Below are 24,826 nucleotides of genomic sequence, written 5' to 3'. Positions count from 1 at the left end.
CTGTAGTACAAACCTATAGTTGAAGCTGGAACAACGATCAAATGAGGACCATTATTACCCTCCTGATAGAGGTATGCCAGAAATGCAATGGCTTGAATAGTTTTTCCTAGGCCCTAAAATTAAAAGTTTAAAAGATAACATATGAAATTTTAAAACAAGCAAACAATAAATAAATATATAAAAATACAAAATAAAAAGAAATACTTCTGTGCTATATTCACTTTTGATTTCCCATAATGCAACTCTAAAGGAATTTCTACTATGTTCTTAGTTCTCAGATGACAGAATTCATCATAATCTCCAGACGATGGTAAAACTTACTTTACTGAGCAGGATGGATGGATCATCATTGCTAGTTCATATACAATACATGTTAATATGGACGACTTTTTGCACTGCATGGAAAGGATATAATTTTGCTTATTGCTTATAAACAATGAATGTTTAATATCCACTGAATAGTTTGAGGACAATATCCCATGATTAACTGCAGGAAACATATGCCTAATTGATCCTACCAATTCTACCATTAAGAATATAATCATGAGATATGAGCACATATGACTGCAAAAGGACGTGGGTAAGAATGTTTATAGTTTTATTTTACTAGCCAAACACTGGAAATAACCTAAATAGGTTAGGCATGATGGTGTATGCCTGTAATCCCAGAACTTTAGGAGGCTGAGGCAGGTCGATCACTTGAGCCCAGGAGTTCAATCCCAGCCTGGGCAACATGGTGAAACCCCATCTCTACAAAAATTTACAAAATTAGCTGTGTGTGGTGGCACACGTCTATGATCCATACTTGGGAAGCTGAGATAAACAGACTGCCTGAGCTAAAGAGGTTAAGGCTGCAGAGAGCTGAGAGTGCGACACTGCACTTCCAGCCTGTCATGACAGACAGACAGGAGGGAGGGAGGAGGGAGGGAAACTTAAATATCCATATCCAACAGAAGAAGATCAACAAATTGCAGTGTATTTATACCATGGACTACCATACCACATAGCAATACTACAAATACATGTAAGAACATGGATGGATCTCAATAACATTATGTTCACCAAATGAACCAAAAACAAATCGTATACAGTAAACTACACATACTGTATAACCAGAAAAAAACCCATGACAATCGGTATGAGAACACTGGTAGAAGCAATGACTAGAAAAAAGCATGAAAAACTTTCTGGGACGATGGAAAAGTTGCTCTGGATAGTAGTCACATGTGTGTACATGTATATAAAAAGTCACTAAGTACATTTGTACATTTTACAGCAACTAAATCAGACACCATTAAAAAATGGTCTTAAAAAGCTACTGAGGAGATACAGTTCCTCCAGGGAAGTAAATGCCAGCCAACTGCTGTGGACTGAATTGTGTCCACCTCCTCCCCACAGACAATACTTGTTGAAGTCATAACCCTCAGTATCATTGTATTTAGAGATAGGGCTTTACAGGAGGAAATTAAAGCTAAATGAATTCATAAATGTGAGTCTGAACCCAGTATGACTGTCCTTGTAAGAAGAACTACCTGGCATGTGTACATACACAGAAAATCCCACATAAGGACAGAGCAAGAAAGTGGCTGTCTGCAAGTCAAATAGAGGACTCAGGAGAAATCCAACCTACCAATATCTCGATCTTAGACTGTCTACATCCAGAATTGTAAAGAACAACTGAGTCTGTAGTATTTTGTTATGGCAATGCTAGATGACTAAGCCAACAACTTTATAAATATTGTGTTGTGCTTTACAGGTTACAAAAATAGTTTCATGGCTGCGTGCGGTGGCTCACACCCAGCGCTTTGGGAGGCTGAGCTGGGTGGATCACCTGAGGTCAGGAGTTTGAGACCAGCCTGGGCAACATAATGAAACCCCATCTCTACTAAAAATACAAACATTAGCTGGGTGCGGTGGTGGGTGCCAGCTACTTAGGAGGCTGACGCAGAAGAATCACTTGAACCCAGGAGGCAGGGGTTACAGTGAGTAGAGACTGCACCACTTCATTCCAGCCTAAGTGACAGAGTAAGATTCTGTCTCCTCAAAAAAAAAAAAAAAAAAAAGTAGTTTCACATAATATACACCTCATTTGTTAGCAAATATAATCTTTTTTTAAAATTTTTTAATTTAATTTTTAATTTTTTTAAGACAGGGTTTCACCATGTTGGTCAGGCTGGTCTTGAACTCCTGAACTCAGGTGATCTGCCCGCCTTGGCCTCCAAAGTGCTTGGATTACAGGTATGAGCCACCATGCTCAGCCACAAATGCAATCTTAGGAGATGGAAATTATCTACATTTTATATTAGTTTTGAGAGATTAGGTCAATTGGCAAGGATCAGATAGCTCCTGAAGAGAAAAGTTGGAGACCCCAAATCCAGGACTGATACCCAAGTGCAGTCACACTAATGAAATGTTGTAATTCTGTTTCTATAAGTATCTTGAAATCCTATGTATATTATTCACTTTTCTATTAGATAAACAGTATCTTTGTTTTCATGGCAGTATGAAGTATGTGTGAGAATATACCTTACAATACTAAAGATTACTTTCCTAGAAGCTAATTAGAGAACGAGTATGATTACTTTGTTAATTTTTATTTTAGGAATCAATGCACCATGTAACATTTTCTTTGCTAAACATGACTCATTTTTAATACGTACTTTAAAAAACTATAGCTGGAGGAATGGAGATGTTAGATTAAGGTCAAGTTTCCACAGGACAACACCTGAACTACTGGCTGTAACAAACTTCCTGAGCTTAGCTTTAAGCAAATGTGATTTGGAAAAGAACAGAGAACCAGAGAGACATCTAATAAAAACAAAATAGCTGAAATGATGTTGCTGATACATATGTGGATTTATTCACTGACAAAGACAGGTATCTAAGTTAAAATTTTAAAGTCAGTCGTAGAAAAAGCACATATATTACATAAATGTATGTATGTACACATGTATATACACACACAATATTTGCAGAAGATAGTTTCTAGAAAAGAAGATGCCAAACTAGTCCTTGTTTAAGTGGCAGAATTATAGGTAACTTTGATTTTGATTTTTTAATTTGCATTTTTATGTTTGTAACATGTATTTACTAATTTGATAATCAGAAAGACAAATCTATCTTCCAGCTTGGGGAGGAGTGAGGAGGACAGAACTAACTCTATCAAAAACAAAGGTGAGGTGAGATAAAATATAAGATAATGAGGTGGCAGCAGTTAACTACAATAGCAAGTAAAATTTCATGTTTTAAATAACAGCAAGAATAGCTTTTAATGACACTGTGAATTACAAATCCTACAAATAAAGTACACTTACCATTTCATCTGCCAAAATTCCATTAAGTCCATGTTTATGTACCAACGCCAGCCAATTCAAACCAACCTTCTGATAGGGCTTGAGTGACAAACTGGTAAAGAGAGAGTTACCAAATATTATAAATTTCTATTTCTATTAGTTTTCTATTAGTTATTACAATGCACATAAAAACTAAAATGCCTAGGTCTAACCTTACCTTTTAACTAATTGTTAGATGCTATATGCACCTACTTAAAAAAATGAACCCAAGACATAAATGATTTTTTTGATCTTCCCAAACTTTATTCTCTATTCTTATTTCTTCTGGCAATAAGAATCAAGAATTTCCACATTTGGTCATAATATAGTACCTCTAAATTAACTCCATAAAGAATTCAAATATTAAGTAGAATATATCACTAAGCTAGTATTTATACTAGAAAATTGAATTGTATTCATGATTTTTAGCACATTAGAGAACTAAAAAGTATTTGGACAAAGAAACCACAAACATAATTTGCTACTTTGAAAGTAGGTTTAATAAACACTTTCTGAATGTGTGTGCGTCACTCCAGTATCAGTGGTATGTGTAATTCTGGAGCACGCATGTACGTTATTATGTGTACTATGTACAAATGCACATAGTACCTGTTCAGCAAAATTATTCCTACGTAGAAAGTAACATCCAAGTGTCAAAAACCTTATTTAATTTGGAAACACATGAACAGACTAATCCCTGAGAATGAGTTGTTTAGAAGGTAAAATGGGAGAGTTATAAGGAATGAAAACAGTAGCTCATGCCTGTAATCCCAGCACTTTGCGATGCTGCGGTGGGCGGATTGCTTGAGCTCAGGAGTTCGAGACCAGCCTGAGCAACATGACAAAACGCTATCTCTACCAAAAATACCAAAAAAAATTAGCTGGGCATGGTGGTATAAGCTTGTGGTCCCAGCTAATTAGGAGTCTGAGGTGGAAGGATTACTTGAGCCTGGGAGGCAGTAGTTACAGTGAGCTGAGATCATGCCATTGCACTCCAGCATGGCTGACAGAGCCGAACCCTGTCTAAATTACAGAAAAAAAGAAAAAAAAAAAAAAGGAATGAAAACAATAGTTCAAATGGTTAAAAACTATTAACAGTTAACATTTATTAAACATCCGTTATATGTAGGCACAGATACCATTTTTCAAACACCACCTCACTTAACCCTTTACAAGTCCCATAAAGTAGCTACTATCATCATTTTAAAATCTTAGTGTTAAGGCTAAGATTTTAATTCAGGATGTCAATCCCACTGCAAAGCCCATTCTCATATTCACGAGAACACCTTGCATTAATGTGAAAACATAGGACAAGGCCATGCCTCCTATTCTCCAGCTTTTGTCCTATCCCCTTAATTTCCTCTTGCATACATCCTGTTTGCACACAGGGAAGGGTCTGGACATAGCTATAGTGTAATAAATTGTTAAAGGATCAAACTCTGAAATAAAGGCACAATTAGAACTGATTGAAGAACACGTAGCTGAATGATGTCCATCTTAAATCAGAATCTGTTTTAACTGTGGGGTATGCAACTTATAAAACATTTCTCATTTAATACAATTAAAAGTATAGGTAGGAGAAAAAGCAGCAGTTCTAAGGTCTTTACAATTCTTTTGCTGAATTTTAAAAAACGTCTGTCTTTGCTTTCCTAGTCAATATAATGTCTATGCTAATACTATAAAAGTAATAATAAAACATGTTATCATAGATATTTTAAATTCCAGATCCAAAACAATTCTTTCTACTATAATGGTGACAGTAAATGCTAATACTGGAATATTTACCATTTTTCAGGCTCTATGCTATGGGCTTCACATGCATTATTTCATTTAATCCATATTAAAAATAGAAAATATTAATTATCTGCATTTTATAGATGAGAAGTTCACTGGGGCTCACAGAAGTTAAGTAACTTGCCCAAGGTCATGTAGCTAACCAAATTTGTATCTGCAATGGTACTGCCAGTATCCAATCCACATGTGATCCAGAGCTTAGCACGTAACTACTAAATAGTAGAAATGAAAAAATTCTCTCTTCCTGACCCACCCATCCTATGGTCAACACTGAGTTCTCCACTATTTTTATGCATCCTTCCCAATGCTTAGTCATCCTGTGCACATAAGGCTTACAATTTATGACTAATGAAACTTGATAAGGTAAGCACACAACACTTATAAATGCAGCCAAGGGCTCACATGCCATCCCAACATACAACCTACCACAAACAGCCAAGAGATATTCTTAATAAATAAAAATTACTGAAATTCTTCATCATAACACATGTTGAAAAGTCTATTTAACTGTCAAAATACTCACTGTAACATCACATTTTAAAAAGTGATGAAGAAATTTAAAAACAACTACTACACAGATTTTTAAAAATTTAAATTATATTGCTTTATTCATAATCACAAAGAAATTCTGGTACTGTGTTTTGATCATGACATGATATGGTTTTATTATACTGAAGCATTTGTTATAAAAATATAAAGTATTAATGTGCATATGTTTGCTGTTGTTAGATTTGTCTAAATTACAAGTAGCTTGGTCACTTACTATCACCAAACTGCTGCCAATTATAGATCCTTTATTAGCATGAAAGGATCAAAGAAAATGCAATTTTGATAAAGACTCTGAACTCATTTATTATAACAACATTTAAAAACAGGATACCTATATTCTTTTCTAGTAGTTCTAATATTTAGATGCTATATAATCATACTTCCCATTTATTTTGACACTTTAACAGTTTTCTACGAAGTTTCATGACTGAATATAAAACTGAACCACCAATTTACTGTTAAGAACACAGGGATTTGCTCAGGTCTTTTGAATAAGTGTTTTCTTCTCAACAGAGTACCAAACTATCTCTGAACTAAACATTTTCTTATCTCTCACTAAGGAAAAAAATCAATTTAGAGATTTTCTGAGATTATGAAAGAAAATGAGGCAAAAGGCTATTTTGAAGTTACTTGTTTCATTAGGAAAAACAAACAAAGAACTCCTTCCAGAGTTACCATGATTTCTTCACAGTCTGAAAACTCAATTGGTTTAAATCTGCCAGAGAAACTAGTTTCAAAATTATTTTCAAAGGTGAGAAAGGCATAAAATAGAAACGCCAGCGTACATACAATGTGCTAAATTTGAGTTTAAAATACAGAACTACAGGGCTAGAGAGATTTGTTTAAAGCAGTTCATAGAAAACACATCAGGGATGCTGTCTGATCAAAAGTTCATGTCCTGTGTGACATGGCTGCTTGCAAATACTACCACAACTTTAGTTTGTACTGACAGAAATGTTCAAACTAAAACATTTACATACTACTACCTTTGAGTTAGTGAAACCGTATCTGCAGTGTTAATTTGCATTTGCATCACTGTCAAATGGTCTCAGAGCTCCTGTTTAAGAACAGGATAGAAACCATCTGTTAAGCTCAGGATGAACAGGATCAGAAGAACCCTGGCAGATTTAGCTCAAAAGGCAAGACACACATGATTAAATATATTGTATTTTGAACATGTGAGAAATCTTTTCAGTTTAAGGCTGATAAATTATAGATTAATTAACTAAAGCTTTAGAGATAGCTACATACATAGTAAAAATAAAACGAGAAATACTAAGGTTTTTTTCTCTTCCCTCATTGTATTATATTTTAAGCAATTTAAATTTTGACATTTTAAAATAAAGATTATGGATGTAATGGTTTTGAAGTACATGTGAAAACTTTAACTTTTCCCCATAAAGATTTCATTTATCACAAGGAATTCTGGAATATCAGTATTTCTAAAAGGCGAATTGTCTTCTGCTACAATTCACATACACTTGCAACAGTTTTTAGCAAACTAAACTTTGTTATAAAGAACTTTTTCTGTTTAGAGAAAGATGTAAGCATGACAGGTTATTCATCAGGATAATCTAATCTTTTCCTGTGTGCTAATCAATCTTTTACTAAAGCAAGGAAACAACTTTAAATGTCTATAAACTAAGTACCCACAACACCTGGCCAGTACACCAAGTAAAAATTGCTTATGCAACTCTTACCTTGGCTGAAGAACAAAAATCAAGACAACAAATTCTGCCCCCTAAAAGTGCACTTAAATAAACTCTAAAGAGACGATCTATACAGGTTTTAGAAGTTGTACTTTGGATAAGATCCAACAAGCACTTAAAAAAAAAAAAAAGCAACAACAACTATTTTTCTCATCTATTAAATATTTTATTTAAAAAATCCTCAGTCTAATGGAAAGGACAGTTTATTACCTGATCAAACTATTTACAAATAACAGGACTTGGTGAATGTGGTTTTGAGAGAGAAATTTTTTAAGTGATGCAATAAAGCACTTGATTTTTAAAAATCCAAATTATGATAAAGTAGACTCAACTGGGTAAGTCTTGTAGAGTGAAGAACTCCCCATATCCAATGCTGGAGAACAAGAAGCAGCAGCTCCAACTACACTTTTAGGAGATGAATTTGCTGATATAGTTCTTTCTATGCAACAGAGAAAAGAGCTTCTTTGTAAGAACTGCATCACGTTTCCCTACACCATCCCATAGCACCCTAGAAGGGCACAGAAAAGATTGTAGCTTACTATTAAAGGCCAGTAATCATGTTTTTTTTTTTTCCATACCTTGATTTTAAATTATTAACCAATGATCAGCAAATATGCTTTGATCATTAACTTAGAAAAATATCAGAAGTAAATAAAATCAGCAACTAAGGCAATTAATTTTAATGAGATCCTACTGCTAATCTTAACCTATCAGAAATATTCTGAACAGATGTAACTCATTTTAAAGTTGCATAACATTGCAAAGTATGGATGTACCATAATTCAGTACAACTATTCCCTATCTTAAGAACTCTATTTGTTTCCATGGTTTTGCCACTATAAATAGTATCATACTATTAACATTTTATATTATTTTTAAAAAAAGTATTCTGAACAGTTTTGCGTCTCAAAACTACTTAAACACATACAAACTTTTAAAGGAAGTTCAAAACAATTTCCCCCACCCCAATTCACCAACAACATGCAAACTGTAGGTGATCACAATTACAAAAATCACTTTAATATGTACTGGCCACTGGACAATATTTCTGTGTTTGTTTTTTTGCATGAATTCTGTTAAGGTATTTTACTGAAAGTAGCAAATTGGGGAAATAAGTATACTTATATGATCTATTTAATCAAAGTTATCTGTCCTTTCCCTTTCTAATGTATTTCTACTCCAAAAGGAGATTTTAAAAGCTGGCTTTATCAAAGCATTTAAAACATTTCATCACAGTACGGGATATCTTTCATTTTATTTATGATTAAAAAGAAAAGGAGCTAGGAAAGGAATTTTTACACTGATGCAATTAAGCAGCTGACTTTTTTTAGGACATCAAATTTATGTATAGGAATAGTTAAAACCGCTTTTTCAGTTTCCATGATTATTATATAAACAATTATCTCTGTCATCAGGCAAAAAAGACACAGGTCATATAGCTTCATACCATCCCCCCCTTTAATTTATAACGATATGATAGAATAAAATATCCTACTTGGGGGTGGGGGAAATCAATGAAAGATAGTTCACAGTCCACTTATGTGCCATTACAGCATACCTGGGGGTTCTCTCCCACCATTAGTTGCCATATCGCTTTCTAGACATGATACAGAAATAAGTTCAGATATTTTATACAATTGCAATAAAATATGAAAAAATATATTCAACAAAGATTACCTTTGGTTTAGAATGGAAGGTTGTTCAATGTTCCATCCGCCTCCATTTCCAGTAAGCATGGTAACTTGTTTGGTCAATTTATTTGAAATGTCTTCACATTTGTTCATAAGCCTTATAACTACATCTCTTTCTTGGATCAGTGTTTTACAGTGCCATATCAAATCTTCTGATAAGCCATTAGTTTTGGACATCTTTGTGAACTATGACACAAAAAGAAAAATAATTGAATAGTTCAGATCTAGGAAAGAGAAAGGCAATCCTGATTTCTTTATAAGGAAAACAGGTTGGCTAATTTAAACTTTTACTTAATAAGCTTATAATCAACTACTAGAGAATCTGACTCTTCATGTTTATAATTGAATTGCTACATATTTCTCTTTTATATTCTACTGTCACACATCAAACTCATTATGTTAAAATAAAATATATCTTACTTCAAAAAATGCATAATCCCAAACTTGTTACTTTGACCCTGGAAGCTATTCTCTTATAGGGGAAACATTAACAAGTAACTGTTACTATCTCCTATCAAGTTTTTAAAAACATTTCAAAATCTTAAATTCACTTTTCCCTAATACCAAAGGTAACAGTATCAAATGCAGTCGCTGCAAATCTAATCTGTTATCTCCTTCTCCATTTGTCATTTCCTATATTACATATTAAGATTAATCTTCTTAAGACATATTTTTCCACATCTATCATCAAAGTGTAGCCCCTCAAGTTTTCAAAACTCCAATTATTTGTCACTTGATGTTTTACTTCTAAATAGAGACTACCACGTGGAAAGATATTACATGAATCAAAATTAACTATGACCAATTTAATAATCAGCTAAGGTTTTAAAAAATACAATTTCAACATACCACTATAAATGGTTCTCTTTGAAAACTCACAGAACTTCTCTTTCAAAATACAGTTGTATTTGTTTTTCAAAAGGAGGCACTGAATGCTTCATATATAAAAGCTATATCAGAATTATAATTTTTTAGATAGATAGCTGAAAAAAATATATTCTAAAGAACACAACAAAAAAATATTTTTAGTGAAGAAGATGAGAAACCCCAGAAGTTATTTGAAATATTTGGGGCAAAATTGAAAATCCTATAAACCAGAACTCAATGTAGAAAACTAAAATCCTGTAAGCCAGAACTCAATGTAAAACTCACCACTAAAACTAAAACTTCTATGTGGTGTTAGAAAAACACCACATAGAAGTTTTATTCATGTGATCCTATTTAGCATATTTTTCCAAGTTATAACAAGAATCACATTAACAACTCTAATCACTATGATCACAGTATTATTTTTAAGTTCGGCAAAAAGCTCAAGCAATAGTAATTAAGTACTTTCAGGATATGCTAAGATAATTTAATACAATACAGTTTTATAACAGTATACATTTTCCATATTTATCCTAGAAAAACTTGGCAATATACAAAATATCCAATCTATTTTTAGCACTTCAAAAATGGCACTGTAAATAAAGTACTAGGTTTATTTGCACACTACATTTTTCACAGGGACAATATTCATAATCATAATGTGATCTCCCACTCCCCCTACTTTGTGCTTTTCAGGGGAAACATCTGTACATAAGCAGCAGGATAGATAAGAATCAGTGTCTTAAGGAGGTTCTATTAGAACCTTTAGCTAAAATACACTTATTTTTAAATGCAACCAAAAATTATAGGCCAAAAATCAAATCTCAAGCTGGTTGTAGTATGTGTGTGTAATATACGTACATGTGAGAGAAACAAAACAAATTAACCACATAAAGGAATGAACATACATTATGCACCATTTATGTGCTAGAAACTACTGGATACCTCTTATTCAGTAATTCATTTAAATCCTCCTAACAATTACAAGACTAGTCTACCAAATCCAGATGAAAATACTAAGTTTCAATTTCAAACAGTCACAAAGCTGGGTAAGAGAAAAAGTCCATGATCTTTTCACTAACTAGAACTTCTCTAAATAAAATAATTTAAGACCTTAAAAGTTCAAAATAAACTTTTCTTTCTGTAACCAACTACCATTTACTATGTTCTTATTTCTTTTTTCTTTTTTTTTTTTTGAGACGGAGTTTCGCTCTTGTTACCCAGGCTGGAGTGCAATGGCGCGATCTCGGTTCACTGCAACCTCCACCTCCTGGGCTCAGGCAATTCTCCTGCCTCAGCCTCCTAAGTAGCTGGGATTACAGGCACACGCCACCACGCCCAGCTAGTTTTTTTGTATTTGTAGTAGAGACGAGGTTTCACCATGTTGACCAGGATGGTCTCGATCTCTCGACCTCGTGATCCACCTGCCTCGGCCTCCCAAAGTGCTGGGATTACAGGCTTGAGCCACCGTGTATGTTCTTATTTCTTAACAGAAACTACTCTAACTGGTGAAGTATCTGAGAGATAGACACAGCCCCTGTCCTTGTGGTCTATGATCACTGGGAAACACAAGGAACAATTTCAAGGGTAACCCTCTGGTATAAACAAGGGAAAGAGCAGAAGTTCATGGGCACTCATCACAAAAAGACTAGAAACATCTAAGACCTAGGAATTCCTTACAGAGTAAGAAGGCCAGAAATAATAAAAGAACTGTTTTAATGGAAAGATAATTCAAATGTCAGAACCTAGAGAAGCAAAGGACAAGTCTGAACAGGAAGGCACTAAGGTTATGAATCATTTTGATGAGTTCTAAACGGAACTTATGGGCATTAAAAAGCTATTGAAAGGTTTTAGGCCAGAAAGTGAAAAGACAGAGAGTTCCTGCTTAGAAAGAACTCTACAAAAGCAATGTGAAGAAGGCTGGAGAGCAAACAACTATTAAGAAGGCTATGAGTTGAGAGACAATAGTGGCCTGTGTTGGACATGGAGAAACTGATAGATTCATGATCTTCAGGAAGTAGAATTCATTAAGTGTGGGGAGATGAGTGAAAAGAGTTAAGCCTGATTCCGAGAATTCTGGCTTCAATATAACTGATTAGTGATACCGTCTGTTGAGATTTAAATTTACTAGGATGCGCCGGGCGCGATGGCTCAAGCCTGTAATCCCAGCACTTTGGGAGGCCGAGGCGGGTGGATCACGAGGTCGAGAGTTCGAGACCATCCTGGTCGACATGGTGAAACCCCGTCTCTACTAAAAATACAAAAAATCAGCTGGGCATGGTGGCGTGTGCCTGTAATCCCAGCTACTCAGGAGGCTGAGGCAGGAGAATTGCCTGAACCCAGGAGGCGGAGGTTGCGGTGAGCCGAGATCGCGCCATTGCACTCCAGCCTGGGTAACGAGAGCGAAACTCCGCCTCAAAAAAAAAAAATAAATAAATAAATAAATAAATTTACTAGGATGGCGAGGGAATTCTGCCTCTGGATATTTTAAATTTGGAGTAGCTACCAAATTCTGGAAAGAGAGTCAGTGGTTAATTAAATAAACAGATCTATATCTTAGAGAAGAGATGTATGCTCGAGAAAAAGCCATCACACAGGTGGCCATTAAAGTCAGAAATACTGATGAGATTACCTAAGGAAAACCACATGAAATTGAAGAACAGAAGACTGAGAATAAAACCTTGAAGAACATCAACATTTAAAAGTGTTTAAAATAGACTGAAAGGGCAAGAAGCCAAGGAAGAAATAATTTCAAAAAAAAAAAAAAATGTATTTTTTAATTGCGAAAAAAACAATAAACTGGCTGGGTGTACATCACACCTATTATCCCAGCATATTGGGAGGCTAAGGTGGGAAGATTGTTTGAGCCCAGGATTTCAGAACCAGCCAGGACAACATGGCAGAACTCAGTCTCTACCAAAAATACAAAAAAATTAGCTGGGTGTGGTGGCACGCGACTGTGGTCTCAGCTACTCAGTAGGCTGAGGTGGGACGATGGCTTGAGCCTAAGAGTCAGAGGTTGCAGTGGGCCAAGACTGCACCATTGCACTGCAGCCTGGGTGACAGAGTGAGATCTAGTCTCAAAAACAACACAAACAACAAACAAACAAACAAACTTACCTAATCTTTCATTGATTATAATGAATTTATATAAAATACACAACATGGTAAATAACAATTTCTATAGTATTTTTCATGGACGGTTCTGAGTAATTAAATATATAACTATTCACAGTGGTTATAAATGTATAATTTTATTCACAAGCGTTATGCTTTGAAGATATGTGCCAGAAGCACACGGAGAGGTAAATACTCATCTAATAACATATCCATAATTCAGCAGAAATCTAAAGATGTTACTGTATTGTTGAAGGTTAAAGCTTAAGCACAGTATGAGGTTAGTGATAAATAACAGTCAATATTTTCTGAGAAACAGATAAAAAAGTAAAATATGCACTGTGAAGATTCCCTAACATGTAAGTCACATAACCACTATTAAGAAAACCAATGTTAGATTATACAAAGTGAATATATTCAAAGTGAAGCTGAAGCATGCTGAATCTTTATAAAGCAATTACAGGTTTCAATTTTTTTTCCATCAAAAAAGAATATGGTAGTATGTTTCAAATATTTTCAAAAGTTGTGTTCTACAAGAGGTAACTCAAAAAAAAAATTAGCATACTGTGATCTAATCTGTCATTATCACATTACTATTTTTGTCTCTTAACAGCTTTCTGAAATACAAAATTTCCCTTATAGCTGAAACTTCCTAATAAAAAAATTACAGCAGACATAAATCACAAATTCACTAAGTTGTCCCAATTTACACATTTAAGTTTGAAGTCCTTAAAAAAAATTTTCTTCCTTTTACTTATTTTAAAAATTAATTATGGACATTTGGATGCCACAAGAAAGGGTTAAAAGGTGAGGGTGACTAATCATTATTTTGAGAGCTGGAAAATTAAAGGAAAGAATAAACATTTATCCTGAATTTTGTATATGAACAGCAACATATAGAGTGGTTTTAAGGAAGTTATTTTTATAGACAGTTCCTAAAAAAGAAGCAATAACAGCATTAAAATATTAATTTTGCAGGCCAGCATGGTGGCTCATACCTATAATCCTAGCACTTCGGGAGGCTGAGATGGGTGGATTACCTGAGCCCCAAGGAGTTTGAGACAAACACAGAGAAACCCCATCTCTATTAAAATAACAAAAATTGACCAGGAGTGGTGGTGCATGCCTGTAATCTCAGCTACTTGGGAAGGCTGAGGCACAAGAATTTCTTGAACCCAAGAGGTGGATGTTGCAGTGAGCCAAAATCATGCCACTGCACTCCAGCCTGACAGATCGAGACTCTGTCTCACAATAAAAAAAAATATATATATATATAAATATTAATTTTGCATTGGCTAATGAATTATGAATCTAGACATGTAGCATCAAGAGCTGCTAACGTTACAAAAAGTTAACAATCAGATATTACTGTCTTCTGATGAAAGAACACATCACAAACTATCTAAGAGTATTGGTGGGAGCATTTAATCTTCTAATTATCATTTTACAGAAACTACTAGTCCAGTGGAACATGTTAAATTACAATGGGGAGGTATAATCAGAAAAGTTTAGACAGGGGAAATATTGAACAAATGATCCAGTTTCTTTGCCAAAAATTCTGGAAAAAGAGAAAGGGGAGGAGGAGAGGGATGAGGAACCTGCAGATTAAAAGAGTTAAAAGACCTATCAAGCAATCTCAGTAAGTGGACCTTATTTGGATCCCAATTCAAACTAACAAACTATAAAAAAAAAGAACAAATACTATGGCATTTTTGAGATAACTGGAAATTTGAACTCTAAATATTTTGATATTAAGAAATCATTGGTATTTATTAGATATGAGAATGTTACGGTTTCTTCAGGGATACATATTTAAAATCATAAATGACGTCTGAGATGTGCTTCAAAATAATACGATGAAAGGAAGTAAACAAGAATACGGACAAAACACATGGGGGTTAATTATATTATTCTAACACTGTGTGTTTAAGTTTCTTGTAATAAGAAAATGGGGAAGGCAGCAAAGGAGAATGCAAGGTCATTCTTACTTCAGGATGCTTTAACAGTTGAGGGCTGGTTATGAGATGTTTAACTGAACTTCACTTTTTGGTTATTTTGAAGCAGAAATTTCAGAACTCCTTAGGATTCCCTGACACTCCCCTCCTCTCCCCTCCCACACAAGTAACCAACTTTAGAGATGATCTAAATAACTGTTGATTTAGAATTTAGATCTATCTAATAACAATCCACTACCCAAGAATATAAAACATCAGTAGACATTTTTTCAAAGGAAAAAGTGTTTAATTGAATGAATTTACTATGATTAGATTTTCAGCTGTGATAGTAAACCCAAACTATCAGGGGTTTAAATAAAAGGAGGTTATTTTTCTCTGATGTAAATAAAAACCTGAGGAACGGATTCAGATTTGGCATGTTGGTTTTAAAATTAAATATTCTTCTAACTCTGTTGCTTTCAATAACCTCAACATCTACCATCACATTGATCCTTCTACTGGCAAGAAGAAACAACACTTTACAAAAGTCATAACATACCACTGCTCTCAACCCGACGGACTGAGCTTTGTCAAACTATCACAAGAAGGCTAAAACAGTTAGTCTTAATATACTGTAGGTAATGTGCCCATGTGTCCAGCCATAAATCTGATTTAAAAAGCTAAGGGGTGGGCATGGTGGTTTAAAAAAGAAAATGGTTTAATTTTAAAAAGTTTGATTCAGTATAGCTAGAACTTATATATTGGACAAACAGAAAAGAACAAATACTTTCTTAGCATTTTATTAATAATATATACAACACTTGTGGTGAAATTATTGTGAATATCTGCAGATAATGTTTTTAAAGAGCCAGAAAACTGATGGCATTTACTTTAATTTTTAGACTTTCCCATAGGTAGGCACCATAATTATACCCCACTTATACAGATGTTTGCTTACAGATATGTAAGCTGTCAGAAAAGGACATACAAGAGATTCAAAATCAGGCCATCTAGCCTCACTGTATCATTCATTCATCTACGACCTAGTATGCACTTACAAAACCACTGGAATAAAAAAAGTGACATGCACTGAATTGAGAAACAAGAGACTCAAAATGAGGGAGACAAAAGGATTCTCCATGACACCAGGAAAATGAAATCCTAAGGCCACAGCTGATAAGCTGGCCTACATTGTAAATAGTCCAAATAGAAGCAGGTGATAAACTTCCTGGAGAGATTTTTCTAAAGACAGTGAAAACTGACAGATTACCAGAGGTGTCTAAAATCTGATGCGCCCAGGTGCAGTGGCTCATGCCAGTAATCCCATCACTCTGGGAGGCCGAGGTGGGCAGATCACTTGAGGTCAAGCGTTCAAGACCAGCTCAGCCAACATGGCAAAACCCCGTCTTTACTAAAAACACAAAAATTAGCTGGGTGTGGTGGTAGATACCTGTAATTCCAACTACTTGGGAGGCTGAGGCAGGAGAATTGCTTGAATCTGGGAGGCGGAGATGGCAGTGAGCTGAGACTGTGTCACTGCACTCCAGCCTGGGTGACAGAGCAAGACTCTGCCTCAAAAAGAAAAAAAAAAAAAAAAAAAAAGAAAAAAGAACCTGACAGGAATTTAGGCCACTGGAAAAGACTTTAGAGTTCACATAATGACAAGTATATAGAAAAATAAGCAAACAGAAAAACCGAGATAAATAATAACTAGAAAAATGATGAGAAAAAAACAAAAAAAAATCATGTAGTATACTACATGGTTAACCTGTGAAAGGCATTTGCATAGTCATAACAATGCAGACACTAAAAATGATCTTCAAAATTACCATGTTATTAATGTATATTAAGAGAACTGGGGAACAGAAAATGGGCATGTGAAGCGAGACAGCGAGAGCTAAATCCTATTGTCTAAAACATTAAGTTGATAGATATGACCTACAAATGATAAAAAAAAAAGTGCATTATATTACCTAAAGATATGGAGGTGATAAGAACAATCAGACAAAAGCCATGAAATAAGTTATCTGCAGTGTGGGCAACAGGCTGGGGAAAAGGGTGGATATGGATTTTCTCGGGGGTGCGGGGACAAGCCTATAGAATTATTTGTGAATCTAAGTACATGTGTAAATAATAAAAGTAAAAACATTAACAAAAAGTAAAGAAATTCAATAGCTGGCCGAGTGCGGTGGCTCACGACTGTAATCCCAGCACTTCGGAAGGCCGAGGCAGGCGGATCACGAGGTCAGGAGTTTGAGACCATCCCAGTCAACACGGTGAAACCCCATCTCTACAAAAAATACAAAAATTAGCTGCGCGTGGTGGCGCGCACCTGTAGTCCCAGCTACTCAGGAGACTGAGGCAAGAAAACTGCTTGAACCTGGGAGGCGGAGGTTGCGGTGAGCCAAGATCGCGCCATTGCACTCCAGCCTGGGCAACAAGAGTGAAACTCCGTCTCAAAAAAAAGAAAGAAAGAAAGAAAGAAAGAAACTCAATAGTAAATATCTTCATTAATTTGGGGGAGGGGGGGAGAGGGGCTTTCATTTAAGGAAAGGTGTAAGAATACTCTACTGCAACCATGCTACAGTTTTATGAACACAAAAATCACTTCACAATCCTGTAAGTTACTTAACTTCCCCCCAAAAAGGATCTAAGAAACACAAAATACCAGATAAATGCAGGATCTATTAGTAAATCTGAAGTGATTGAAAAGCACAAAAAAGATGATCCTGTTTACATGGTATGAAGTATACAAATGTAAACATAAAGAGATAATGCTCAAAACAACTGAAATGGTGGGTATCTTTGGTAGAATTTAGGATAAACTTTACAGCCGGGCGCGGTGGCTCAAGCCTGTAATCCCAGCACTTTGGGAGGCCGAGGCGGGTGGATCACGAGGTCGAGAGATCGAGACCATCCTGGTCAACATGGTGAAACCCCGTCTCTACTAAAAATACAAAAAATCAGCTGGGCATGGTGGCTCGTGCCTGTAATCCCAGCTACTCAGGAGGCTGAGGCAGGAGAATTGCCTGAACCCAGGAGGCGGAGGTTGTGGTGAGCCGAGATCGAGCCATTGCACTCCAGCCTGGGTAACAAGAGCGAAACTCTGTCTCAAAAAAAAAAAAAAAAAAGAGAAATAGTAAAAACTTTACATTTCTGCAGATACTGCTTCAATCTTAGATAAAATGACTCATTTTCAAAAAAACGATAAATCTCTTTTTTCAGGAGAAATAAAGTAAAAAAGGCAACTGCTACTTGCTAAATAAATTACATGAAAAAAAAACAAAACCTCATCAATATGGCCCTGATCGTGATCTTTTCATTAAAAACTCAAGTTTATCAAAGGACTTTTTTCTTTCAAAAACAGTCAACAACTGAAGTATCCCTCTCTTGCCACAGTGTGTCACTCTTACTGTACAAATATTTTTGACTTTCCATAGGACGGGGGAAACTGTTTAAAAGCCGATTTAATTTTCAAATTATTAATCCCCACTTGCCAAAAGACCTGAGGACAGAGTCCTAGGCTTATTCATTATTATAAATACTTGGCAGCACCTACAAAGGACTCAAAATGCACTTGTAATTTTTTGAATACAAACTTATCAAACTTACACAAATTAAAACAAATCTTGAATATAGTAATCTTATAAATAAATTCACTGATGCCACCTTACCCAGAAGGAAGAAATATGATTATGATGCTTTAAGTGGCCAATTTAGGCAAGCATTTTACAAAAATCACCAGTTAAAGCGAAAGGCTGGGTGCAACGGCACAAGCCTGTAATCCCAGCACTTTGGGAGGCTGAGGCGGGTGGATCACCTGAGGTCAGCAGTTCCAGCTCAGCCCAACCAACATGTTGAAACTCTGTCTCTACTAAAAATACAAATATTAGCCGGGTGTGATGACAGGAGCCTGTAATCCCAGCTACTAGGGAGGCTGAGGCAGGAGAATCGCTTGAATCTGGGAGGTGGAGGCTGCAGTGAGCCAAGATTTCGCCATTGCACACCAGCCTAAGTGACAAGAGCAAAATTCTGTCACCAAAAAAAACAAAACAAAACAAAACAAAAAACAAACAACCCAACAACAACAACAAAAAACAAACAAAAAGGAAAATCAGCAGTCTAGCAGATGAGAGTAACACAATGAGGAGCATACTGTTTGACCTGGACTAAACCTGAGTGCTTAGCAGCCAAGAAAAACCAGATCTACACTGATCTAAATGTTAACAAAGTAGATGCACATATGAAAGTTTTCAGGTTGAGTTACTGATGCATGTTGCATTGGTCAGCATAAAAACATTACTACTCTAATTAACATATAAAGATGCAACATAGTAAGATTTTTCACAGACATACTAATATCCCCTACCCTACAGTGTGCAAGGCTAGGCGAAAATCCAGTAAGTGGCTGGTGAAATGATGGCATCTAATGTGTGAAATCTGGCAATAAAATTCTAATTTTACCACAATAATAGTACAAGTTTTTAAACTAATGGCATTTTTGGCTTGCTATATTTCTGAAGCCTACTTGATTTAATGATAAGGTTTTCTCACAATTGGCACCTACATTACTATTATGCAGAAAAACTAAAAGTGGAAAAAATTATGAAGAAAATTTTGACTCAGAAAAAAAAATGATTGTAAAGCTGCATGCATAAATATCCTCTTAGGTAATGTACTTAAAAAAAAATCAAATTTTCCTCCTGTAAGATGGGAGTGACTAAAATATCTCAAGAGTATTTTAGTTTCAAAAAGTATAATTATCTGACAAATAAGTCATAATAATATAAAATAGTAGTAACCGCTAGATTTAAAATTACTATAATTAGATTATCAAGTAGGTGATATATTACACTTACTTATATATCATATCTATTACACTTATATTACATTATATGTCTACTACCTTGAAAACAATCAATGATCTACAACTTTTCAAATGTTTTAAAAGGCACAACTAACATAATTTTCACATTTAAATTACTTTTATAATAAGACCATGAAATATCAATGATTACATTTAATCATTTAATAATTACCAATGTTAAAGAAACCACACTTTTAATAAAAATTACTATTTTATATATGTATTTTATTCATGGTCTCAAGTATAAATTTTTTGATGAAATATTTATGAATTTTACAGTTCGTAAACAGAAGTTCCCCAGTTCTTAAGACTATGATTAAACAACAATTTCAAGAAAGAGCTATTCGTTAGCAGTCTGTTCTTAATATATTTAATACCTTGTAATTTTCATTAAAATATGAACAATAAAATTAAAACTTCAACTAATTCTCATAGAAATTTCTAAATATGGCAGCTATAAAAACAAAACAATTTTTTTTTCTTCTGTTTCCTTTTGAAGTTGTTTAGAGGTACATTATCAAACCTCACTGATTAACAGGGTAGAAGCAAATTATATAGCTTTTAATCAAAATATGCCTAATGTTGACTTTTGTTCTGACAATTTTATTAAGATATTAAAACTGCTCTAGGGTAGGGTTTTAGCTAAAAAAAAAAAAAAGTACTCTCTAAGTAAGTCACATTTAAATTCTAAAGGTTTTTAAAGTAGAATCTCAAAGTTCTAAGCAAATTAAAATTGAAAGCATATATATATTTACTTGCTAATTTATAATATAAATTTGAAAAAGCTCATTCACCTACTTTGCTAAGGACAGAAAAGCATTGTATTCACTGAACTCAAGTAGAAAGTTTACTTTTCAGATACCTTTAGACTGTTACATAAAATATTTCATATTTGGATCGATGGTTAGAACAAACAATATAGTCTTTATGTTCAACTTTTAGAAAGGGGCAAGATGTTAGGAGGTTTAAGTATGTAATGCCTAATCTCCTAATTCATGTCAAGACTAATTTAAACTCTTCTAATTAATTAGTAGGGGAGATATGCTTTCTACATGTTAAGTTGCTGAATATTTTTAAAAAACATCTGGCACATATACCTCTGGTAAAATTGTATAACTTACTTTTACTATAAGATATTTGGGCAAGTAGTTACAGTGACTACACAAACTAGTGCAGATAATTGCATATCTTATTAAATTAGAATCCCAACAAGCCTGAGCAATCCAACTCTGCAATAACATAGGAGACCATTAAAGATTAAAAGAAAGAAAAATAGGAATAAAAGAAGAACAAGAAAGCCCTTCAGCAAATACTTTAACAAATAAATCACTCAGGCAAAGCCAAACAAGTTTTGAAAGGGCCTGCTTTGACAGATGTTCTCTGGAAAAGCAAAGGCTTCAGGCAAAACAAATGGTTTTATTATTATTTTTTAAAGCTATGGAACATTATTAATGTTGTTTCTGTATTTTTCAAATATTTTAATTAAAAAATGCATTTATAACCACTGTTCAGGGACTCTCCCCTACCGCCACTTCAAGACACTTATCAAGGTATTTAATGCTCATTTAGATTTGCTGCAAGTATAAAATTAATCACAAAAGCAATTTTGCTCCCTCACTTAGGGAATAAAACTTCCTAAAAAATTTTATAAAGCATCAAGGGTCACTGCATCTTTTAAAGTTGTTAAAAATCATCCATATTGATTTTACAACAGGGCCTATATATAATTCCTGCTATAAAAGCCCACATAAGAGTTGAAGTAAAATTTAAGAGTTCTTATATTTATCTGTATGAATAAGATTTGATGACTGTTGGCATTCATAAAACTCAAAATGCAGGTATTCTGCATAAAACCTGTTTACAGAAAATCAAATTCCAGAAATGATCATGCAAAGTGTACTTACCAGTGCTTATGCCTCCCCTTCACCTAACGCTTGAATTCTAGGCTTCCAGAAATTTTTCTATCTTTCCAATTAAAAACGCTGCAGCCTGCTACGCTCCATAAAATGGCCGCGTTGTTTAACCAAGAAAAACATGTTAGAGATTGAGCTGTCACTTTTAGAAGAAAAAAAGAAATAAACAACTGCTTCTTTTGTGGTGAAGCATAAAACACTTAGGCTGGCATTTTCAATCATGGAGCTCCCCTGGCCGTTGCTATTGCTCTTCAAGTAGTTGTAGTAAAATTTCTGCCACATTCTTGCTTTCTGCATGGTGTCTCAGCAGCAACAGATCTGAACAGGCTAGCAAACAACTCCTTCCTAAATGTAAGCTCTAATTTCTTCTTCTGCAGTGAAATGAACCAAGTTTCTATGCAAAAGAATGAGTGACAGTACTCCCAGCCAATCAGCTTGGGTTTTTTCAGGAAAATCACCCCTTAATTCATTCAAAATTAGGTCATATGACACTATTTGAAATACTATTGGCTTACAATGAAAGCAATGTTTGACTTTACACAGGATAAGGCCACCCATCTATACCTCCCTGGGCTAAAGACAACTTGACTATAACCGGTACTGTGAATTAAATACACACACACATACAGGGGGAAAAAAGAATAAAGCCTTACCAGAGCTTCCCAACTATTAAAGGGCCGGAGTTCTGTTATCTTCTGAGCCTTTTTCTGAGAACACTGAGGAATCAAAGTAAGTTCACCAATTGAAGCATCTTGAAGAAAGTGAAGAATTTTACCTTTATACCCATCCTCCATCACTTCTTCACCACTACTATAGTCCTCATCTAGTGAACTACCGACATCAGAACCTGAATCATATTCAGAGTCTTCAACAACTCTCTTTGGATTAAATACATTTTTTTTACGTTTCTTGTTAAAGCCATTTTGTGCTTTCATTGAAAATTTCTGTTTCAGTTTTGTTTTAGTTGGATTTTTAGGATAATTTTGACTTCTTGAAGAAACTTCTTTTCCATTTGGAACCTCACTTTGTGATGCATATTGCATATCTGTATACAAAAGACAAAAACAGAACCTAAATTACAAATACATAAATTAAATATAAAGGTAGACCTTAAATAAAAACTTAAAATATTCACCTACTCCTTTTGAATACAGAAAACCACAATTTATTGTTAAATAATGATATACTTTAAAAAGAAATACTGAAGTAGAAACTGAGGTTAAAAATAAGTTTCAAAAGCAGGTGGTAACTTGTTTTTAAAATGAATTAAATGTAAATTTCTATTTTCCGACAAAGGTCCTGAGAACATAAATGACAGCTGCATATCTGTATGATGTCCCAGATATTCCTAGCAGCCCCACTCACTATGCCAATGCTGAAGAATATAGCAAAAATGGTGCTTACCCTACTATAAAGCCTACTAATGAAAAGTGTGTGTTTCAACTATCCGTAATTTTCCTATACTATCTTCAGTATTCTAAGTTTCATCATTACTTAAAAAATTACTCAAATACAGTATTATCAAAAAGCCACATTCCTTATCACTGATTAATCTATCGGTTTACAGAATTCTAAGATGCCTGTGAATGAAGGTACACCATTATTTTATGTACCAGTGAGAAAGCACGCGCCAATTAATCTATAACACAGTACTTTATTCAGAATGTTTTACTTACTCAGAAAGCTATTAGACTTACACAGATTCATACCTTTATTTTTGTGCATTTAAATTGGCTAAAGTATTCCTCAAATTTTTTCACATTCGTAACCTGGTTTTTCTCACCCATTTTTCAAACTCCGATTTGGTAGCTTTCTTTTTGCCACAGAATATAATTTTCTGTGCCATCAAGAGTATTGGTAGTATTGCCTTTCTTTTAAAACAATTTATTTTAAAAAATCAAATCCAAAACACCTAAAGCTACCATGCTGGGCTTTTAAAGCTGGCTTTGTAATTATGAAGAGCTAGTCTACTTGATTCTTCCTTAGGTACGTTATTAAACATGTATGACTCAACCCTTCCTTACCACCTCTCCTCTATCACTTGGATCCTAGAATTAAGAGTGTTCCAAAATGGGTTCATGCCTATGATACTCTTAAGTTTCTGATGCTAATGCTTTTAAAATCTGTGCAAGCATAGGCTAAGACACCTACATTACAGTAATGACATGATATCACCAATCACAAGATCTATCCTGACAGTTGTTAAAAAGTTTCTTTTACACTTAATAAAAAATGGCAATTTAAAAGTAGCCTTAACTATCAAAAAAGACTGAACAAATAGAAAAATATATTTATTGCTTGGTTTTACACTATGATAAAGAACAGACAGGTCAAAACATTCAGAAATTGGCTGTTACAATGTTTTTACATCATTACTTCTAGTATCTTTTGCAATCCCATCCTCTGATTAACAGCTAATAGGTATTGCTATACCATTTTCTTATATACTAAAATGCAGCATATAATGAGAATTATGTAGTTTCTGTGGCACAAAATAATTACCTTGGTCTTCTGCAAACACTTTTAGAGATTCTAAAGCTTCTGTGTACATCCATTCATGTTCCTTGAGTACTTCTCTTAGTTCCTAGAAATAAGTCATTTATCTTTTTGTTAAAAATCTCAAATTAGCAACTTGCAGAAAAGGTCTATGCTCTTTTAAAAGTAAGTTAATCACCTGAAAACAGAGAATTCATATCTGATTATTTTGCACTTGTTTTTATGCTGCTTTACATAAGCTTTCTGTGTAATTTCACTTCCACAAATACACAATACAATAGTCTTTAAAGGAAAGAAAACTTGACTTTTTTTTTTTTTTTTTTGCATTTCTAACTCTCACTATGAAGTACCGTGAACACTAGAAGATCAAGAAATGCTTGCTCAATTAAAAATGAAATTTCAATATGCAGCTGGTTTAAGTTTCAACATATGTAAAGAACTAGTATGGCAACAAGATTGTGCATTTAGCTCATCAGAATTTAGTAGATGTACTATCTGAGCATATATACTCAAATAAATCATGGCAAGTATAAATGTACTCTAAATGAACAATTAGG

General features: G+C 34.4%; 1 protein-coding gene across 3 annotated transcripts in view; it reads right to left on the bottom strand.

The window, feature by feature from the left end:
* The window catches only part of SMARCAD1 (SNF2 related chromatin remodeling ATPase with DExD box 1), an 84,629-nt gene that overhangs the window by 15,618 nt on the left and 44,185 nt on the right, over positions 1-24,826 (bottom strand). For 2 of the 3 annotated variants that reach the window (XM_010340147.3, XM_003929544.2), the window contains exons 8-12: positions 24,276-24,357; positions 22,427-22,818; positions 9,062-9,261; positions 3,315-3,405; positions 14-113 (exon numbers count right to left, since the gene is read on the bottom strand). In XM_010340147.3, coding sequence (XP_010338449.1) covers positions 14-113; positions 3,315-3,405; positions 9,062-9,261; positions 22,427-22,818; positions 24,276-24,357 — 865 coding nt within the window. The other variant, XM_010340148.3, reaches the window with a different exon arrangement.

Source organism: Saimiri boliviensis, chromosome 3 (assembly GCF_048565385.1).
Source record: "Saimiri boliviensis isolate mSaiBol1 chromosome 3, mSaiBol1.pri, whole genome shotgun sequence".
Taxonomy (NCBI): domain Eukaryota; kingdom Metazoa; phylum Chordata; class Mammalia; order Primates; family Cebidae; genus Saimiri; species Saimiri boliviensis.
Note: the sequence above shows the minus strand (reverse complement) of the source record. Positions and strands in the feature narration are given on the sequence as shown.